Below are 20644 nucleotides of genomic sequence, written 5' to 3' on the forward strand. Positions count from 1 at the left end.
AAGCTTGGTACCATATTATCTTTTTGGGGAGGCCAAAATCAGTCTTATGCTTTTTAAATATATTCACCGTATCTATTTAACAGCTTTAAAAAATAACAGCTTTAAATAAGGTATTACCATGAAGCATGGTGGTAGAAGCAGTGGGATGTAGCTGCTTTTGTGAAATGAATAATTAAATCCTTCCTCTGTAATGTCATAATTGTCTGCAGAGTCCTTCAGTTTCTCCTAATGCGAGTTTCACTTCTGACGGCTCCCCATCTCCAAGAGGAGGAATTAAACGAAAAGTGGAAGACAGTGACAGTGAACCTGAGCCAGAGGATAACGTCAGGTGAAGCCATTTTTTGGTAGCACTTTGTTAGCAAATTGCTGAAATAGAGGTGGTCTAATTAATGCTATTTAGCTCAGAGAAGCAGTGCCTTCAGTTGCTTGCCTGTGATCTTTTTATCCACCAGTAATTAATGTGGAGGGTTAGGATAGTCAGTAAATTCCAGTGAGATGTGTAAGCTATAGCTGTTAAACCTAAGTATCTAGATTAGTATGCGTGCAGGTTCTCATCATCCAAGCCACTTTCCCTCTGAGACCAGGCGCTAGATAGGCTAGGCATGAGGTGTTTAGCTCTGACTATGTGATCTGAATGCTACTGTGTGGGGATTAAATTTTCAAGCTGCTTAACCCAGAAAGTTCAGTAACACTTGGATACTTGATATAGTTTGCTTTAATCTTCTCAGTTGAAAAGTTCCTTCCTCAAGATGAAATATGCAGAAATTGTTTGGTTAAGAAATACGTATATTTTTAAAAACCACAAATTTGTATATGCACAGTTATATTTCATGACAGGAGTTTCCCTTTAACTGTATACTTAACATTTATAATGGGAAACTTTGATTCTTTCATTTGTCCAGATCAGAGATTAATAACCTCTCATAATTAAATCTAAGCTTGAATCCTAGACTCCCAAGTGCAAAAGGTCAACAGTCTCAAAAAATGTAACTCATTAATAATTTAGCAAAATGATAGATAGTCTAAAGTTAAGCGAACAATAGTGGTCCAAAAGCATGAACAAAAGAAGCTCATGCTTTTTATATAGGTTGTGGATGGTGTGTTTGTGTTTATGATTAGAAATCTCACAAATGTCATGTGTGGTTCTGCATTTTCCAAACAACCTTTGATGTCAGATACTGCAATCTGTGATGATGTGTTATTGTATTTTTACCTTACCTGAGTTTTTGTCCTCTGCTTCTATAACAATGGATTTTCCTCTTTGAGTGTTTTTTATTTTACTATCTGGCTAGCTTAATAGTAAACTTGATTTATTTAGTACTTTATTGTTTAATGTTGGTGCTGGGAATAATCATGGTGGAAATGCTTCTATCAAGAAATGCTTGGAATTCTTAGCATTTATTTTCTGACTGTCTTTTGTATAATGATGATAATCCACATCATGGATAGAGATATTTCTCCAGATTGATGTTCTGTGAATCCTTTGTGTGCTATGAAACCTTTCATAGCTAGAATGGCATATAGTGAAGAACCAGTTACCCCAGGTTGCATCTTGCTGCACAAAATAAATGGAGATCAGGCCCAGCTGCTCACAGACACAGCTCACAGCTCTGATGACTGATGCTCAGATGCTGAGTGTGGTTCCTGAGGAAGGAGCTGGTGGGGCTCCTCCCACTCCTGGGGTGCACCCTGAAAACAAACATGCTAAATGAGATTCCTACTTTCTGCCTTTTTAAAAAAAACGAAATCGTCTCTGCACTTCTTTCACTTAGGGAAAACAGGCATTGATGGAGGTTTTTTGCACAAGCCAAGTAGTGTAAAGTGAACTTTAGAAAGGGCTTACCTGTATTCTGAAACATGACTGCAGTTAATTTGTAAGGTCTGGCACATGGTAGAAAGTGGCATTACTGTAGAAGCATCTTGAGATCTGTCCTGATGAAAAGAAAATTATTTTGGCTTTTTTGTGTTTCTTCAAGAAAATGTTTTAATATCTCAGAGCCTGAAAAATCAGTACTTTGTGGTTCTTCTCATTGTATATTTAGTAATTAATGATAACTTAGTGAATTGATTGGCCTGCTTCTAAGTTTTACCAGAACATGCATATATACATATGTGCATGTGCATGCATGTCCTTCCCTTTAAATCTTAGCTCTAAGAGGCCCAAGCATGAAGAATGTAGATTAGGTATACCAAGTTTCTGCCTGGTTTCTAGATTATTCTTTTATAAATTGTGTTTTACCTTTAAAAGAATTACCCATGGCAAATCTTTTTTTCCTAAGTAGTTTAATTGACTTTCTTTGTGCAGTTTAAATATATCCTAATAAACTGAGGAACTTGAACTATATAAAAATGTGTTCAGTATTTGAATCTTAAAATGTAGTTTGAGAGTTATTCCATGGTCCAAAAGCATGTAAAACAGTATAAAAATTCAAGCAAACAAGTGTTATGTATCTGCACTTAGTCACTCAGTCGTGTCCAACTCTTTGCGAGCCCATGGACTGTAGCCCACCAGCTCCTCTGTCCACGGGGATTCTCCAGGCAAGAATACTGGAGTGGGTAGCCTATCCCTTCTCCAGGGGAACTTCCTGATCCAAGAATCGAACCAGAGTCTCCTGCATTGCAGGCGGATTCTTTACCAGCTGAGCCTACCCAGGAAGCCCTGTTATGTATCTACTTTAGCATAAGTGATGATCCTTTTTTAAAATGTAGTTTTAGAATGATCTTACTGGAATCAGTGTTTTTGAGTTTTTTTGTTTGTTTGTTTGTTTTTGAGTTTTTTATGTTTAACTATCTTTAATTTGGTAATAAATCCCGTGAAAGTGGAGTTTTTAGAAAATAGTTAAATGAACTCTGTTTGCTAGCATTACTGTTGAACTCATTTACATTTCACTTGGACATTAAATATAAGTTGATTGGGGTGATAAGTAGGTGTATAGTTACCATATTGAATCAGGATAAACTGATCTTGCCTGGTTTGTAGGTTATGGGAAGCTGGTTGGAAACAGCGATACTACAAGAACAAATTTGATGTTGATGCAGCAGATGAGAAATTCCGACGTAAAGTTGTTCAGTCTTACGTTGAAGGACTCTGCTGGGTTCTTCGATATTATTACCAGGTACAAAGGATGTTTTCCTCTAAATTTCTAACTGATCATTTTAGAAAGATAATTTCTGTAATAATGTGTATTATTGAGCCTAATATTTGTTTCTAAAGTTCATTAATGTATATACAGAGCTAATTTCTATTGTGTTAAAGAATTTCAGCATAAAGGAGTGTTGTTGAGTATGCTTTGTCTTGCAAATGACTACAGTTTAGTGATTTTTTTAAATTGGAATAAAAAAACAACTGAATAATAGATAGTCACTAAATGAATTGGAAGAAAAAAAATAGCAACTATTAGATAGTCACTAAATTACTGAACAAAAGAGAAAGCCTGGAAAATGCTAGTAAGAATTGGAAAGAAATTTTGAATGATACCATTTCCTCCATGTAAAGTAACAATGGCACTTGAAGTCTGACTTTAAATTAAAGCCTTTGGTAATTGGGATGTCAGATTGGTGAGAGGTTAGGTAGACATGGGGGATGTAACTCATAGTTAGTATCTGGTTTTGTGTTTGTAGAGTGAAGCAAGTTCAGTTTGTTGTGATCTGAAATTAGTAAGTAGAAAGTAATTTAATGTAAGTATCTACTATAGAATATTTTAATATAATGTTTTACTTCTATAAAGATTTTTAATTCACCAGGCACAGAGTCAGAATACATGTCATTGAATATTTTTATAAGAAAAAGAAAGTTCTCACTGAAAATCTAGGGAATTCTCAAATGAGGCTTTTGTTGGTTTTGCTGTCAATCACAGTGATGTCCCTTCTCCGTCTGTAGGCTCAGTGTCAGCTACACTTTTGTTCTTCATTTTAACTGGAAAGTTGTAAAGAAATGTTGTAAAGAAATGCCACCAAACACATTTGAAGAACAAAAATTTCACCAAATTGTGTTTGTGAATATAAAATTTGGTGTTAACTGCTGATTTTTAAAGGTGTTTTGCAGTATTTTTTTTAAATAAAGGGGCCATTGATATGTAGTGAAAAGTTCAAATTGAATCAAAATAACTTTTAGGACTCATGGAAAAATTAATACATGGACTATCTACTAGAAATCATATGTTTTATAAATAGAATATTATAGATTAATAGCCTAATTTTTTTTGGTTTTCTGTGTATATCATTAACATAGATTTGTGGCTTTGCTGTTTTGAATGATTCCAGGGCTGTGCGTCCTGGAAGTGGTATTACCCATTCCATTATGCACCATTCGCTTCAGACTTCGAAGGGATTGCAGACATGCCTTCTGATTTTGAGAAGGGTACCAAACCGGTAAGCTGAGCATTTATAGAGCCATAAAATTTATAGAATTTTGGCTTAGATCAAAATTGTGTGTCATATGTTAACGTTTTTTGTTTGTTTTGTTTTTAATAGTTTAAACCACTGGAACAACTTATGGGGGTTTTTCCAGCTGCTAGTGGTAACTTTCTACCTCCATCATGGCGGAAGCTCATGAGTGATCCAGTGAGTCTCTCCCCACCCCACCCCCCCAAGTCTTAAACACATTTATTATTTTGCAAAATAACAGGTGCATTCTCTTTCTTAATCCTGCTAAATAAGTAAACTTCTTAATATATAAATAGTAAATTTAAGAATTTTTCTTGATTGGTGTTAGTGGTGGTTTGTTTTTTTCCTTATGATACAGAAACTTTGCTGTCTGTCTTGAGATTAAGATCTTTGGAGTTGTTCACAAAATCAGCCACATTTAAATTATTCTATATTATCAATATGTTACCATATTAGTATTAAATTCAATATGATGTATCCGATACATTCTGATATATATTTGCCATGAGTCTTGGTGTTTTGAGTGTGTAACTGGGTTTTTGTCATACACTTTACTAACATGAGTCACAATTGTATTTGCATTTCATAGTTAAGAGTGAAGTGCAGAGCAGTGCAAGTATTTGAGTTCTTCTGTATATTTTTCACTACTTCATTATTTTTTTCTGCTTCTCTTGACTATCAGTACCCTACTTAGTAAATAAAACGCATTTGTATTTTGAAGAAATTCTTAAAAACAGTTATTTTGTTCTCCGCCTACCTGTAAGCCATTATTTTTGCTCCAGCCTTTGTGGTGTCCGCCAGACCTAAGACTGGCACACCTGGAATCCTCTCCTAGCTGGTCTTGTGTGTGAGGCGGCGTGAGGCACAGCTGGGACACAGGGTTCTCTGTAAATTCTTCACTCTACACTGGATCCACAGATACCCACTCTAAAATTCTTCTGTGTTAATATCTTTTGTTTTTATCTTTAAAATTGTTGATTTTTTCCCCCTGGACCTGCAATTTAAAGAATACTATTTTAAAAGGAAAGCTTGTTTTCTTATCGGGCATGATAGCGTGATTAAAAGTTTTTTTTTTTTTTTTTTTTTGATCAAAAGTTTTATATCAAATTTTTCATAACAGAAATGTGTGACTTCACTTTCTGAATCTTTACTTGTCTCCCTGGTATAGGATTCTAGTATAATTGACTTCTACCCTGAAGATTTTGCTATTGATTTGAATGGGAAGAAGTACGCATGGCAAGGTAAAATTTAGACAGTATTCCTTTTGTTAAAATAATTTTCTCTGTTTGATAAAACTGTGTACTAACATGACTTATTCCAGAAAAACATCTGCTGCTTCTTTATTGACTATGCTAAAGTGACTCTGTGGATTGCAACAAACTATGGAAAATTCTTCAAGAGATGGGAATACCAGTCCACCTTACCTGCCTCCTAAGAAATCTGTATGCAGGTCAGAAAGCAGCAGTTACAGCCAGATGGAACAACAGTTCGTTCGAAACAGAGAAAGGAGTATGTCAAGGATTTATATTGTCACCTTGCTTATTTAACTTTCATGCAGAGTACATCATGTGAAATCCTGGACTGGATGAAGCACAAGCTGGAATCAAGATTGCCGGGAGAAATATCAATAACCTCAGATATGCAGATGACACCACCCTTATGGCAGAAAGTGAAGAGGAGCTAAAGAACCTCTTTAGTGAAAGAGGAGAGTGAAAAGTGAAAGAGTGAAAAGAGGAGAGTGAAAAAGCTGGCTTAAAACTCAACATTCAGAAAATGAAGATCATGGCATCTGGTCCCATCACTTCATGGCAAATAGATGGGGAAACAGTGGAAACAGTGACAGACTTTATTTTCTTGGGCTCCATTGATGGGCTGCACCATCACTGTAGATGGTGACTACATGAAATTAAAAGACAATTGCTCCTTGGAAGAAAAACTATGACAAACCTAGACAGCATATTAAAAAGCAGAGGCATTACTTTGCCAATAAAGGTCTTTGCCAACAAAATTCAGAGCTATGGTTTTTCCACTAGTCATGAGTGGATGTGAGAGTTGGACCATAAAGAAAGCTGAGCACTGAAGAAGTGATGCTTTTGAACTGTGGTGTTGGAGAAGACTCTTGAGAATCCCTTGGACTGCATGAAGATCAAACCAGTCAATCCTAAAGGAAATCAGTCCTGAATATTCATTGGAAGGACTGATGCTAAAGGCCACCTGATGTGAAGAACTGACTCATTTGAAAAGACCCTGATGCTGGGAAAGATTGAAGGCAGGAGGAGAAGGGGACGACAAGGGATGAGATGGTTGGTTGACATCACCTACTCAGTGGACATGAGTTTGAGCAAGCTCAGGCGTTGGTGATGAACCGGGAAGCCTGGCATGCTGCAGTCCATGGGGTCACAGAGTCAGACACGACTGAGCGACTGAACTGAACTGAACATGACTTATGGAATGAAAGGATTTTCTGTATTTTGCCATCCAAACTGGGATTAACCATGATTAATATAATTTTAATAGTCACATTATGATAAATATAAATAGCAAATCAGGTTGAGACAGATTAACCATTTTATCTTTTATCTCCTTTGGATTAATTAATGGAGCCTGGGACTTGGCTCCTGTTAGTCATTGATACCTTATGAGGTTGCTTAGTGATGTATTAATAGAAACACAAGAGTATCCTTGTGGAGATTTACTTACACTCTGTGGAAACTTTTGAAAAATATATTAGAAATTTAGTTTAAATGTTTAACATTGATCATTATTTATCTATATATTATTTTCTCATTCCTTCTGTTCACAGACTTTGTAGAAATAAGGGCAGTAAAAATTAGTATTTAAGGTGATAATTAAGCATTCAAAAAATGTGTAATAACAGTAGAACACAAGAAAGTCTCAAACACAGTAAGCCAGCTGTTGTTTCCCATCACAGTCCCTTTCAACAAGTCATGTTAACCTCTTCTTCCACCATTATTTTTTTAAAATGATACATGTGTTTAGTACTACCATTTTTCACACCTTTTTCCTTGATTATTCTCTGTGGTGCAGAAGATCAGTAAACTAACTCAAAGAGAATTGTGGAACAAAGGGGAATAAGTAATAATTTACCAATTGAAAGAATTATTTTATGAGATTTTAGAGTTAACTTACGCAGTAACTGGAATTTCGTGTTAACTTGAACAGAATGGTAGTGGGAAATGCAGCCCATTGCTTGGGGCTATGCAAGTGTAGTGCTGTGTGGGCATATCGTGTTACACGTATGGATTGGGGTTTAGGTTGCTTTTGAAGATGCCCTGTGGAGGAGCAACAGGGAGAGGAAACATAGGAGAATAGGAAGTAGTAAATAAAAATCTAAGTGTATTTATGTGAGTGTGTGTTAAGTGAGTAAGTAATTACATAGACATGCAGACAACCTGCTGTTACTGTAGCATAAATTACTCAGAGGAAAGGTCAGCCAGTGCGCATCAGTTACAGTTTCTCTACATCCTTACTGATAGCAGCTTTCTGTTTCCTTTGATAGTAGCCATCTGGATGGGTGTGAAACGGTGTCTCACTGTGGTTTTTATTTTCATTTTCCTAGTGATTAGTGATACTGATCATTGTTTTCACGTGCTCATTAGCTATTCCTGTATCTTTTTTGGAAAATTGTCTGTTTGGGTCCTCAGCCCATTTTTGACTTGGGTTTTTGGTATTGTTTGGTAGATGTCATTTATATGTTCCATACTCTAATCTTTTATCAAATACGTGATTTGTGTATTTTCTCCCATTCTGTGGGTTGTCTTTTTCCCTCTGTTGATAGGGTCCTCTGATGCACAGAAATTCTTAATTTTGGTGAAGTCCAGTTTTAGTTGGACTGTTTTGTTGTTCCTGCCTTTACTTTTGGTGTTTTAAGAAATCACTGCCTGACCCTGTGTCATTGAAGCTTCCTCTGTATGTTTTCTTCTAAAAGCTTTATAGTTCTGGCTCTTCACATTTAGGACATTTGAGCCATTTTGAGTTAATTTTTGTACATGGTGTAACGTAAGGGTCTAGCTTCTTTCTTTTGCATGTGGATATCCGTTTTCCCAGTGCTGGTTGCTGACGAGACTGCTTTTTCCCCACTCAGTGGTCTTGGGAGGGTTTATTCCTGGGCCGTCTCTTCCATTGGTCAGTAAGTCTGTCTGATGCCAGTACAGTATATTGTTTTAATTACTGTACCTTTGCAGTAAGTTTTGAAATCAGAAGATTGGAGTCCTCCAACTTATTTTTCTTTGTCAAGATTGTTTTGAGTCCCTTAAGATTCCAAATGAATTTTAGGGTGGATTTGCATGCGTGCATGCTCAGTCGTGCCCGACTCTTTGGGACCCCCCTGGACTGTAGCCCGCCACGCTCCTCTGTCCATGGGATTCTCCTGGCAAGAACAGTGGAGTGGGTTGCCATTTCCTTCTCCAGGGGATCTTCCCGACCCAGGGATCAAACCCATTTCTGCATCAACAGGCAGATTCTTGACCATTGCACCACCTGGGCAGTCCCAGCATGGGTTTAATTTGGACCTTTAATATTTTTATATCTTATATAAATATTTTCACTTATTAGACTCTGTACCAAGAATATACCTTTCTTGAGGTAAAACTTACTAGTAGGAGGTATAGTTTTTTCTCCATACGTATGTTTAAAACTTATGGAAAGTACTTATGAACTTATGGAAGGTACTTAGTTAAGTTCTTGCCTAAATTGAGTACATCTAAAATGATAGAAGATAAAACTTATCTGGATACATTTCTAGCATATATTTACCATACAAATACTATCTGTAATAATATAATATAGATATTTCAAATGTGTTTTTTATATGGACAGAGAATATAAGTTATTTGATGAGAGTCACACAGTGTCGGAAGTAAGATCAGAACCTGGAGAGTGTGACCATTGTTTTTGCCTAAATACTACCACCATTTGGACTGCCTCTGGGCTGTTGAGACAATTAATGAGCCGTTGGATATAGGTGCTCAGGAAAAAGTCACCACTGCTGTTTTTACTGTCATCTCATTCTCAAGCACCACCATCTTCATACCTGGCTGCAAAGTATTCTTTCTTCCACTGGCCAGTAGGGCTTGTTATTTATTAACCATATTGCTGTCATTAGCACTGCAAACTGCTTACTATTTGCTTCTGGAGTTGATATCGTAGGAAAGTCTCTCATAATTTGTTTAGATCCTGAATCTAGTAGGTAGAAAATGAAAGCTAGGTAGTGTTTTAGTTTTTCATGGTAACTTATGTGTGTGACTAATTAAACTCAAACAACTCTCAAGGTTTTTTTCCATCTAAGTGTTTATCAGCTTTTTGACCGTATGAAATTCACACTAGAACTTAATTTCTTTTTAACTTAAAAAAAAAAAAAGTATTCTTCTTTGTAGGTAGTACAGTTGAACACATTTCCTAACTTTGAAAATATGGCAGCTAAATCATAAATGACAACTTTGGAAACTTTCCACTTCTAATCATTTTAAAGGGAATAATCATAAATGCAGCAGTTTTGAATGGCAGTAGTTTCAAAACTGTTTAGCTTCATTTAGCATTTCTCTTTGCTATTTATCTTAAATTTTTTGTTTGGCAAAGATACTATTTATACTATAGACAGCATAACTTACTATGCTTCAAAAGTGTCGAAAATTTTCTAGTAATGGATCCTGCATTCACTGGTGTGCTTCTTTGAAGATGATGCACAAAGGTCTAGATAAAACAATGACCTTAATTCTACCACACTCCAGAGGACAATTTTCAGCCTGAAAATTAACATCTCTTCTACCATCTCTGAGTTATTTAAGCAAACAAATGTCTAAAATTTTTGTGTAAGTTAATTATTATGTTTTAAAATGTGATAGAATTTCTAAAAACTTCTGTTGAATGATCTTGTTTTATAAAAGAAGAATCCAAGGTTCTAGAATGATGAAAGGATAAGCCCAAGCTCTTTGGGGAATTGACTAACTTGCCCAAGACCATCTCATAAGGAAGATGAGAACAGGCTGCTATCTTAAGTGTTCTTTTAACTTAAAATTTTTACTATCACAGAGTTAAGATCAAAGATGGTTTTCCATATGAGACATTTTAAGAATGGAAAATTGGAGGTTTTTTCCTTCTACATTTGAACTCTGGCTAAATATTTCAATTCCAGATGTTTTTATGTTTGTGGGAATATTCTACTAGAAATGTCCATTTGGACCAGTTGACATTTAGGTGACTCTAATACTTGGGGCGGTTGGTGTGCTTTTGTGTCCCCAGGTGTGGCTCTGTTGCCGTTTGTGGACGAGCGGAGACTGCGTGCTGCCCTGGAAGAGGTGTACCCAGACCTCACCCCTGAAGAGAGTAAGGCCAGGCCCATCGGGCAGCACAGTCTGTGTGACACAGGCTTCACGTTTGCTTACAGAATGAGACCTTTTGTTTTTTTCATTTGTCAAATTTTTCATAAAAGAGGCTTAAATCATTGGTTTTACTTCTTTGTAACAAAAATGAGTTTCTTAAAATTAATACTATCTGTACATTGGGTAGTAATTAAATAGTAAATTAAATTGAAAGCTTTTAAGTTATAAGTGTTTGATTTCCTCCATCTCCCTTCTTCCCTTCATCTTCACCCACCCCCCAGATTATAATAATTTTGCCTAAAGGTTAAGATGAGTTGCAAGCATTTACTCTCAGATTGTTAACTTGAAATGTTATCTTTCGCAACAAGTGGGATTTTTGTCATTATACTGATAGTTAAAATATTAGGAAATTGCAAGGTTGGGTTCAATTGGAAAATTTAATGCCAGTGTAACAAACCTGTAGAAATAATTTCTCTGTCAGCCATCCTTAGGATAATTTTCCTTCTCAGATGATTAAATTCCTTGGGGAATGTTTATATCTTATAAGAAATTGAGTTCAACTTAATAAAATCTTGCAATTCTATGTGCAGGTATCTTTTACTGACTTTTTTCCTAATAGTCGTTGATTTGTTAAGTTTTTCTGAGACTAAAAGCTTTTTTTGATAATCATTGATTTTTGAAACCTTATTGTCAAAGTTTTTTTTTCTTCTTCTGCAAAGACACATCACCTAAATTTAGGCCTCTTCTTGTTATTTTTTCACAAACTATAATTTTTTAAAAAAGCATTCATTTATTTATTTGGCTACATGGGGTCTTGGTTGCATTATGCAGGATCTTTTGCTAGAGCGCTTGGGCCCTCTAGTTGTATCGCTCAGGCTTAGTTCCCTTGCGGCCTATGGGGATGCTAGTTTCCCAACCAGGGATCGAACCCACATCCCCTGCACTAGCAATTGGATTCTTAACCACTGGTCCACCAGGGAAGTCCCCATAATAAAGCTTTAAAAATTTAGATGCATCTTCTAATTTTGGTCTCATAATGAAAATTGCTCTTGTGGATATAACTTTGATCTTGTCCTGCCTTCCCCCCCAGCCAGAAGAAACAGTCTTGGAGGTGACGTCTTATTTGTTGGGAAACATCACCCACTGCACGACTTCATTTTAGAGCTGTACAAGACAGGTTCCACAGAGGTATGGTTTCTTTTCCCTCATGATGTGTTTCTTGACAGTGTGTTCATTTGATTATTTAATCAGGAATGCACTTTTACAATTTTGGCCAAATATAAACCCAATTTACCATTTGGAGCATTTTTAAGTGTGTAATTTTGTGGCATTAAGACCATTTATAAAGTTGTGCACCTTCCTGATCAGAAACTCTGTACCCGCCAGACAGCATTAAACACTCCTCCCCATCCTTCCCTGCCCCCAGCCTTTCACAACCTCTCTGCTACTTGCTGCTTTTATGGAGTCGCCTAATTTTGAGACCTCCCCTAGATCACATCATACAGTATTTGTCCTCCTGTGTCTGGCTCACTTCATTTAGCAGAATTTTCGAGGTTCAGCCATTTTATGTCAGTGTTTCTTTTCTTTTATGGCTGAATAATACAGCCGTAATTTGTGTATACACTACATTTCATTAGTCCACTCGCCTGTTGATGGGAACTTGCATAGTTTCTACCTTTGGGGAGTGTTAAGAATGGTAGTCCTGTGACCACTGGTGAACAAACATGTTTGAGTCCCTGCTTTCCATTCTTTCAGCTGTATAATAAGGACTGGGTTTTTTCCCCTCCCCACAGTCAGTGAATGTACCACCTGAACTATGTCATGGGATCCAAGGGAAGTTTTCTTTGGATGAGGAAGCTGTCCTTCCAGATCAGTAAGCATCACTGTATTTAATTGAGGGGTTGGGAGGATGTTTAGTTAGCATTTCTACTTTGTTGCCTAAATGTTTCATATTCTAGAAATAATAAGAAAGTAGAGAGAAAACAAAACAACATAAAAGCCTTGGACTTGGGGTCAGAACCCAGCTCTTGAGGTGATCCACACAAGGTCAAAATTACTTTCATAATCTTATTAAAGTGTCAGGATGTTGTGTATCTTGTTGTGTACCTGTCTCTCAACTGTTTGGTGTTCCTTATTTATGAAATACCTGTTCTATTTTTTTATTCAGTTATCTGTTCCCCCACTGCCCCCTTTTTGGTTTATAGAATATAAAGAATTCTTGTATCAGAATTTTTTTTACAAATTCTGATATAAGCCCGTTGTTCATAATTGTTTTCTATTAGTGAAATTACAAACAGGGCCCTTTTTAAAAGTTACCTATGATTATATTGTTTTTATTGGTTTAGTGATTTCTCTCTCTGAAAGCATAAGAAAGGTAGCAACATTTTGTTTCCGCTTTTCCCAGAGGTTACAACTTACAAACAGATGGTTCTTCTGTTTCTTTTTAGAGTAGTATGTTCTCCTATTCCCATGTTAAAGGATCTGACACACAATGCTGCCATCAGGTAAGTTTCCCCAAATTCCTGACATTTGCCCAAAATACAGCTCTGAACTTGCAAATAAATTTAAGAAGACCTGTGATTCACAGGGAAATGGTAGCTATTATTCCAGCAAGTCTTTGATATTTGGAGAGTCCCTGTGTTGCAGACCTCCAAGTAGAGCCTCTTGACTTTAAATTATGTATATTGTTAAGGTTACTGACTTAACAAGCTTACTTCTCTGCTTTCTGGTTTCCCCTAACAACCTCTAATTCTTCCTGGATTAGAGAGGTGGGAGTTGGAAAGTAGGAGTTTCCAAGAGTTGTGTGCTGTGTAGGTTCAAACAGACCTCTGCACCCTGGAGGCCCACATGGCTTCACTGTATTGTAACATAATATAAATTGTATTTATATTCGTGGCCCTGTAGAGTTCAAAAACAGAGCTGTTAATATATTTTAGTTAAGATGAGATAGAATGAATTAGTGGAATATTTTTTTTATCTATAATTACAAACTTTTAAAGTGCTAATTTCTGCTACGTGGAAAACTCATACTTCATTTCCTCAGTGGTGACAGCATTTTCTGCCAAGTATGTAAAATATAATATGGCTCTTTAGAATAAGAATCAGCAAACTTTCTATGCATCTGTGTAACTATTGTATGAATTCCTGATCTTGATGGCAAGGTTTATGTTGTTGTTTCCCTCACTCTTTAGATGAGAACAAGGGCAAATGTTTAAGTAATTCAAGAATTTTGTAAAAGCTATTCCTGAATACTACTTTCCAACATGTTGTTATTTCTCTCACTCTCAGGGACTATTTTGGATTTTATTTAGATTTCTCATTGTGAAGTTTAAGCATGTTTATTTTCCTATCTTTAATGGATTTAGATAGCAGCTGCCATTCTAGGAAGGCTTTCACTTACAGACATCCTTTGTGAATTTGAAAAATCTTACTAGATTAATTGCCTTCATCTCTCACCACCCCCGTTCTTAAATTTCCGGTGGATCATTTTTTTAATTAATTTGTATTAGCATATAGTTGCTTTATCCTTTATCTTTACCACAGTTTTTGTTTATCTTGGCGTATAATCTGTCCTGGCTCTGTCTTTGGGCTCTTTTGTTAAAGGTGGGATTCAGAACCATAAGCCAGGTTCCTGTGTCCGCCACAGTCTGATTCCGGCAGAGCCAGTGTGGACTCTTGTGTTTAACCCCTGGGGCCCTGGCTTGCAGCAGACCTTCAGGCCGGTTACACCACCAGTCCGCTCCGGATTGGCACATTTGCTGTGCTTCTCAGTGTCTCAGTGTGTGTTCAAGGGTCTTCCTTCGCAGCCCCCTAGAAATAGTAAGTTCTACTTAACTTTCTAATTAGGACAGAGACTTGCACAAGGAAGAGTTCCAGAGTTAACAAATCCTGGAGTTTTTGTTTGTATGATTATGATGGTGATCGTGATTTCTGAGCCTGAAATGGCCTTTGGTGTTATTTGGTATCCATTGTTTTCACAAGATTATTAAATTTATAAAAGAAATCTCAAATCCAGCTGTATGTTGAATAAATAATAATAAATAAATAAATAATAAAATTGAGTTGATTTCCTGGAGATGCCTGAAAGGCCAAAGGTAACTCTTTTCTTACGAGGTCATTTTCAGTCTTTTCTCTGAGGGGTCATGCTGAGACTGATGCAGTTTACTTTAGCTTTTTGGATGTTTGTTTCAGGGCTTCTTCTGTATCCCAGTGTTGTTCTTGCTTTACAAACAAAAAATCTGAACATGCAACCTCCAGTGCCTGCTGCCAGTTACTCCTGTCTCTGTTGACTCCTAGCATTTCCCTCCTTCTCTGTTTGTGTGCATCTGGTGTTGGATTCCGTGTTTGAGAAGTTGTCTCCTTGAGTCCACTTTAGTGGACTTTCCCTCACCTCGTGTTCCCATCACATTAGGTCTTACCTGTGTTGTTGAGGAAATATATTTTAGAAGTTATTGAAGTGTCTTAAATTGATGGAAGGACTCTTAGAGAATACAATCAACTGTGACCTAGGAATTTTTTTTTTTTCAATTCTGATTCCATAAATCTTTCCATATAGTAGTAGTTTAACTGTGAGTAGAACTGAGCCATCTCCCTGAATTTCTCTCGTCCTTCTCTTCTTCCACCATTGTAACTTGCTTTTTATAGTAACTCTTTGCTGACTTTACAGATATAAAACCTCTGTTTGATTCTCAGTTTTCTTCCCATCTGGAGGAGCAGGTGACACCCTCCGTGTCACCCGGACTCCGTGTCCACACTGGCCGCTGTGTCCTGCACCCACACACACCTCCTTGCCCGTCTCTCCATCTTTCCCTCACCTCCTGTTCCCCCGTTGCCCAGGCTTAGGAACTTTAGCTTCCCATGGTACGTGACTCCGTGTACTGATACCACTGCTCTGGAGCCGTCTTTTCTTTCCACTTATTTCTCATATCTGGCTTTTCCCAGTGAGCCTGTTTGTATTCTCGTCTCCTGGATTACTGTAGGGCTCTCCTAGCTGATTTTTTTTTTTTTTTAAATCCCACCTACCTTCCCACTGAATCTTCTCTCGTCTTTCTTAACCACTGCCACCCCTCAGAGACCTCTGGTTCCTGCCATAGTTTGGTAGAGCCGTGCTCTGTATCTGGGTCCCCACAGCTCTGCGGGGACGCCTCCTCCTTGCTCTCCAGGCTGGTCCCTCTGTGAAGACCCTCTCCCTCACATAACGTGTGCATTTAGCCCACATTCACAAGGTCCCATGTGGAAGGCAAGTGACAGGCTTTGATGAGCATCTTTCTTGTGCCTGCTGTGGCCTTTTCCACTTTCTTCCTTACTATACTGTTAAACTTTTCCAGTCTATCTCCCCTATTAGAAGAGGAGGCAGGCCCCATGGTTGGGCACTGTTTGTGCCTCTGCTCCCACCATGAGACCATGTACACAGTAGGCATGCTGAAAATTTGTTTGGTAAACTGCCAAAAAGGCCTGCTGACCCCAAGAGAACTGCTCTGAGATACTTTAGTTGCAGGCCATGCTTTATTACCAGTTTCCTCTGTTGGCTTTGTGTCTAGAAAGCCCCAACAAATCCACATACCTACCTACCACCTTGTCTCTCACCTTCTGAAACCTTTCACACTGCCTGTTGTGCCTGGCCCTGCCCTGAGCCGCCTGGAGTAGAGAACATCTGAGATAAAAACAGTCATGGTGAAGAGTGAGTTTCTAAGAGGAACAGATTGAGTCAATGAAGTGCTGTTCAGCTGTTCTTGAGCTTATAGCATCTTTATTATAAATGGAACCATTTTTATGTACTTAAAATATACAGTTAACAAAAATCTCTCTATAACAGATGGGCCCTAATTATTTTAAGTGGCATTATTTGAAGAGAATAAAGTTAGCTATCTAAAATGTCAACCAGTTCAATAAAACCCTTTCTCACTGATTGCAACTGTAATCTGTAATCTTCAGAGGATCTTTGGAGAATATGAAAAAGCACAGAGAAGGAAAGGAAATGGTTGCGTGTACAAATAATCTTCTGGTGAACGTGTGTCTAGTCTGTTGCCTGTATTTCCATCTTGTCATTAAGTATTTTGTTACTACATTTTCAGAAATAAACCACTTCGGTTTATTTATTATAAAAAAAAAAATGGAAAATTTATTTTTGGCTGCCCTGGGTCTTCCTTGCTGCATGTGGGCTTTCTCTAGTTGTGCTGAGAGCGGCTGCTCTCTGGTTTCGGTGCTCAGGTATCTCACTGAGGAGGCTTCTCTTGCTGCAGAACACGGGCCTTAGGAAGTGTGGGCTCAGCAGGTGTGCACAGGCTTGGTTGCCTCTGGCATGTGGGGTCTTCTGGACCAGGGATGGAACCCACGTCCCCAGCATTGGCAGACGGATTCTTAACCGCTGGACCACCAGGGAAGTCTCCGAGGATACCATTTTTAGAAAGAACCATAGTTTCTTTAACCAGTCCACTATTTGCCTATACACTTAGGTTTTACAGTTTTTCAGTATTATGAATCCTGATATTATGAGCATCCTTAGATATAAACTAGGTGCATATCCAGAGTCCTAGAAGAGACATTGCTGTGTCAGAAGGAAGACTTGTGTGCTCTGGGTGAGACACAACCCCCCCGCCCCCGCGCACACACACACACACACACACACACACACTCAAAAAGGCAGTTTGGCCCAGCTTGTTAAAAGTCTGACACTTTTCACATCATTTCAAGTTGTGACTGTTTACATTCTCACAGAAACACATTAGTCGAGCAGGATATGGGACTTCCAACAGGGAGGCTTTGTGTTTTTTCCCCTGTGGATTATCTGTTCATTGTTTTTGATTTTGCAAATGTTTCTACTGTTTCTTGCAACAAGCGCTGATCTTCTTGAAGATGTTCGAGGGAGGGTCTTTGCCATGGACTGAACAAAATGAAAGGTGGTTTTTATTTTTGTTGTTGCAAACCTCTTGTACCGGTGTCTGGTATCATACTGGAATTTCTCAAGAGTTGGGCTGGCAGTGTCTGTTCTTTCTCTGCGATCACCTACAATTAGGTGGGGCATGACTTTGCACATAAAGTTACACGAGGCCGTCCTGGGGATTAGTGGCAGTTTGGTGAGAAAGATGTACAGCCATTTGGCAGTTTGGCAGAATCTGCGGACTAAGATAATTTTGGGAGAAGACTTTTGAATTGTAGTCATTCTGTTTAAAGATCCACAGCATCTAGTTCCCTGGTGGTATAGTGGTTAGGATTCCAGGCTTTCACTGCCATGGCTGCAGTTCGGTCCCTGGCTGGGGAACGGAGATCTGCAAGCCATGCAGAACAGCCAAAAAAAGAAAAAAAAACCTTAAAAATAAAATGAAGGTCACAAGTACCTGAATTTACAGGTAGTAGTCAAGCAGACTAATCCAGTGAAATTACTCAATTGTTTCTTGTTCTCTTCTAGTATCAATTTTAAAGACCCACAGTTTGCTGAAGATTACATTTTTAAAGCTGTCATGCTTCCGGGAGCAAGGTAACAACTGAACAAATTAGAAAATATAAACTTTTCAAGTTTATTTTGTGTAAGTGAAGTCCACCCCTGTAACTAAATATTGTATTTTCAAATGGTTAGAAAACCTGCACCGGTCCTAAAACCTAGCGACTGGGAAAAATCCAGCAACGGACGGCAGTGGAAACCCCAGCTCGGCTTCAACCGGGACCGGCGGCCTGTCCACCTGGATCCCGCGGCCTTCAGGGCTTTGGGGTGAGTGGTAGGTTTTTGTGTCTGTGTATTTTGGTTGTTCAGAATCTTCCATGGAGCATTAAGTCAGCACTTACACCACAGATGTTCGAGATTATTAAATACAACTATTCTGCAGCTGTTTTAATGACTTTGATTCTTTTCTGCTTTTCTTCTTTTTTAAAATTCAATTCTGTGTCTCTGGTTTATCTATTGCTTTGTGTTGCCTGAGAATTCCATTATTTTCTCTCAAGAGATTTTGCTGTCTCTGACCGTTATTTCAAAAGAATGAAACATGCTGTTTACCCTCAAGAGAGTTGTGACTGAGTTAATCTCTGGGTGTCACAGTCCCTCTACGAGGAGCTGCCAGCCCCTGGGCTCGTGCCCGTGTGTTGAGGCCTCCGTGATGCCTGAATGTGTCTCCTGGCCTGTTAGTAAGGTCAAGCCTCTCAAAGTGTCTGCTGGCCTTTTGTATCTCCTCTGCTGTGAATTTTGCTTTTTATCCTTCGCCTTCATTAGCTTCAAATTTTCTTTTTTCCTGACTGTAAAAGAGGGAGCTTTGAAGCAGAAAGACATAAAGCTGGGATAAAAAGAGTAAAGTACTAGGGCATGTATTAATGAGTTATCATCTGTGAATTGATATTGGTAACTCATAAATAAATATTTCCAATTCATATGAAAGCTTTAAGATTCAAAGTGGGCTTTAGGCAGTAGGTTACCATTAGTAGCATGCACTTTATGCAGTGACTAGTAAGGGACAGTGGCGTCATGGGCTTTGAGTCCTGAGTGTCTGGATCAGACACCTTGTCTACCACTGGATATTTTTTGTTAAAGTTACAGAACCTCCTCTGCCTCCGTTTCCTGTGTGTGAAATGGAACTTCAGCCTCGTGAAGTTGTGGGGATTAACTGCTTGGGATAGTTTCTAAGCCACTGTGTAAATGTGAGGTTTTCGGCAGGTTGCTTGGAAGTCTTCATTTAATAGTTAAAAAAAAAAAGCAAATCTAAAATACTCTCTAGATTTCTTTTTTGCATCATTTCAGCCACTTTGGAAAGCGACATAGAAGTATCTCTAAGTAGAGTGTTAAGGTCTGAGGATCCTCTGAACTTTTGATCCAGATTCCTACTTCTTGGAATTTATCCTGAGAAAATATTTTAGAGGAGCCTAGTTATACACCCGTATCTCTAGGCATTGCTGTCTATACTACTAGTACTAATTAGTACTAAATGAGTGGACAGGTTTAGTAAAGTATGAGACACTAACTTGTAAGTATTCTGTAATACTTGATACACATTACACTTAGGAAGACTATGAAAAGTATAGGGAAATGTTTGATGCAATAAACTGAAAATAGTAAAATATAGAGTAGTAGTATATACAGGTGAACCCTGAACAACTGTGGGATTAGGGACATTCGCCCACTGAAAATCTGCAGCCGTGGATTGTGCAGGACTCCAGTATTTACTGTTGAAAACACTGCACGTATAAGTGGACCTGTGCTGTTCAAGGGTCAAATGTATCGTGATAGCAACAGCATAGGTCTTTGAGGGCAAAACTCAATATAATGCAGAAAAAGAGAAATAGACTGAAATGATTTTTTTTTAATAAAGTACTAAATATTTACATGATTATCAGGAAGCTCTGGTGTGACAAATGAACATTTGCTGTCTCCATTATCAGGTAACATTTTGAACTTTGTTCATTTTAATTTAAACTTCGCATTGTCTTGGTCAGATCTAGTAGTGACAAGATGGCTACCGGCATTTGTTTATCATAATAGTGATGGGTATGTCTTTGTCTCACTTTTTTTTTGGCTGGGGGGGTCCTTTCATAGCCACGTTATGCCGAGAGGCTCCTCCGGAACAGGTGTCTACAGCAATGCTGCACCGCCGCCCCCAACTTTCCAGGGGAACATGTACCGGCCACTTTTGCGAGGACAAGCCCAGATTCCAAAGCTCATGTCAAGTATGTTTTCAGTAATGGGTTCTACCTACTAGCTTAAATACTGTGACAAAGGGTGGTCTCTGATCTGCATTGCTAAAAGGGTGGACCTAACAGCGTAATTGCATTCATTTTAATTCATATGTCCATTTAATGTTACATTTGCACTCTGTGGCTGTGCTCATTTTCTAGAAAATACAGGTTAGGTACCAAGTTCTCAAAGCCAGTTTTCTTCATGAAGCCTTTGCATCTTCATTCCTGGTTGTCTGCTTGCTTCCAACCAGTCAGCCCCC

At 38.1% G+C, this 20644-nt stretch overlaps 1 protein-coding gene across 2 annotated transcripts in view; it reads left to right on the forward strand.

Moving 5' to 3' along the window:
• Positions 1-20644, forward strand: part of XRN2 (5'-3' exoribonuclease 2) — a 61554-nt gene that overhangs the window by 26104 nt on the left and 14806 nt on the right. Inside the window, exons 16-27 of one of the 2 annotated variants that reach the window (XM_061126468.1) lie at positions 210-328; positions 2981-3116; positions 4264-4371; positions 4474-4563; positions 5555-5627; positions 10648-10731; positions 11818-11915; positions 12521-12600; positions 13175-13231; positions 18136-18204; positions 18304-18435; positions 20245-20375. In XM_061126468.1, coding sequence (XP_060982451.1) covers positions 210-328; positions 2981-3116; positions 4264-4371; positions 4474-4563; positions 5555-5627; positions 10648-10731; positions 11818-11915; positions 12521-12600; positions 13175-13231; positions 18136-18204; positions 18304-18435; positions 20245-20375 — 1177 coding nt within the window. The remainder of the gene's footprint in view (positions 1-209; positions 329-2980; positions 3117-4263; positions 4372-4473; positions 4564-5554; positions 5628-10647; positions 10732-11817; positions 11916-12520; positions 12601-13174; positions 13232-18135; positions 18205-18303; positions 18436-20244; positions 20376-20644) is intronic. The other variant, XM_061126469.1, reaches the window with a different exon arrangement.

The sequence above is a fragment of the Dama dama genome, chromosome 23, assembly GCF_033118175.1.
Source record: "Dama dama isolate Ldn47 chromosome 23, ASM3311817v1, whole genome shotgun sequence".
Taxonomy (NCBI): Eukaryota; Metazoa; Chordata; class Mammalia; order Artiodactyla; family Cervidae; genus Dama; species Dama dama.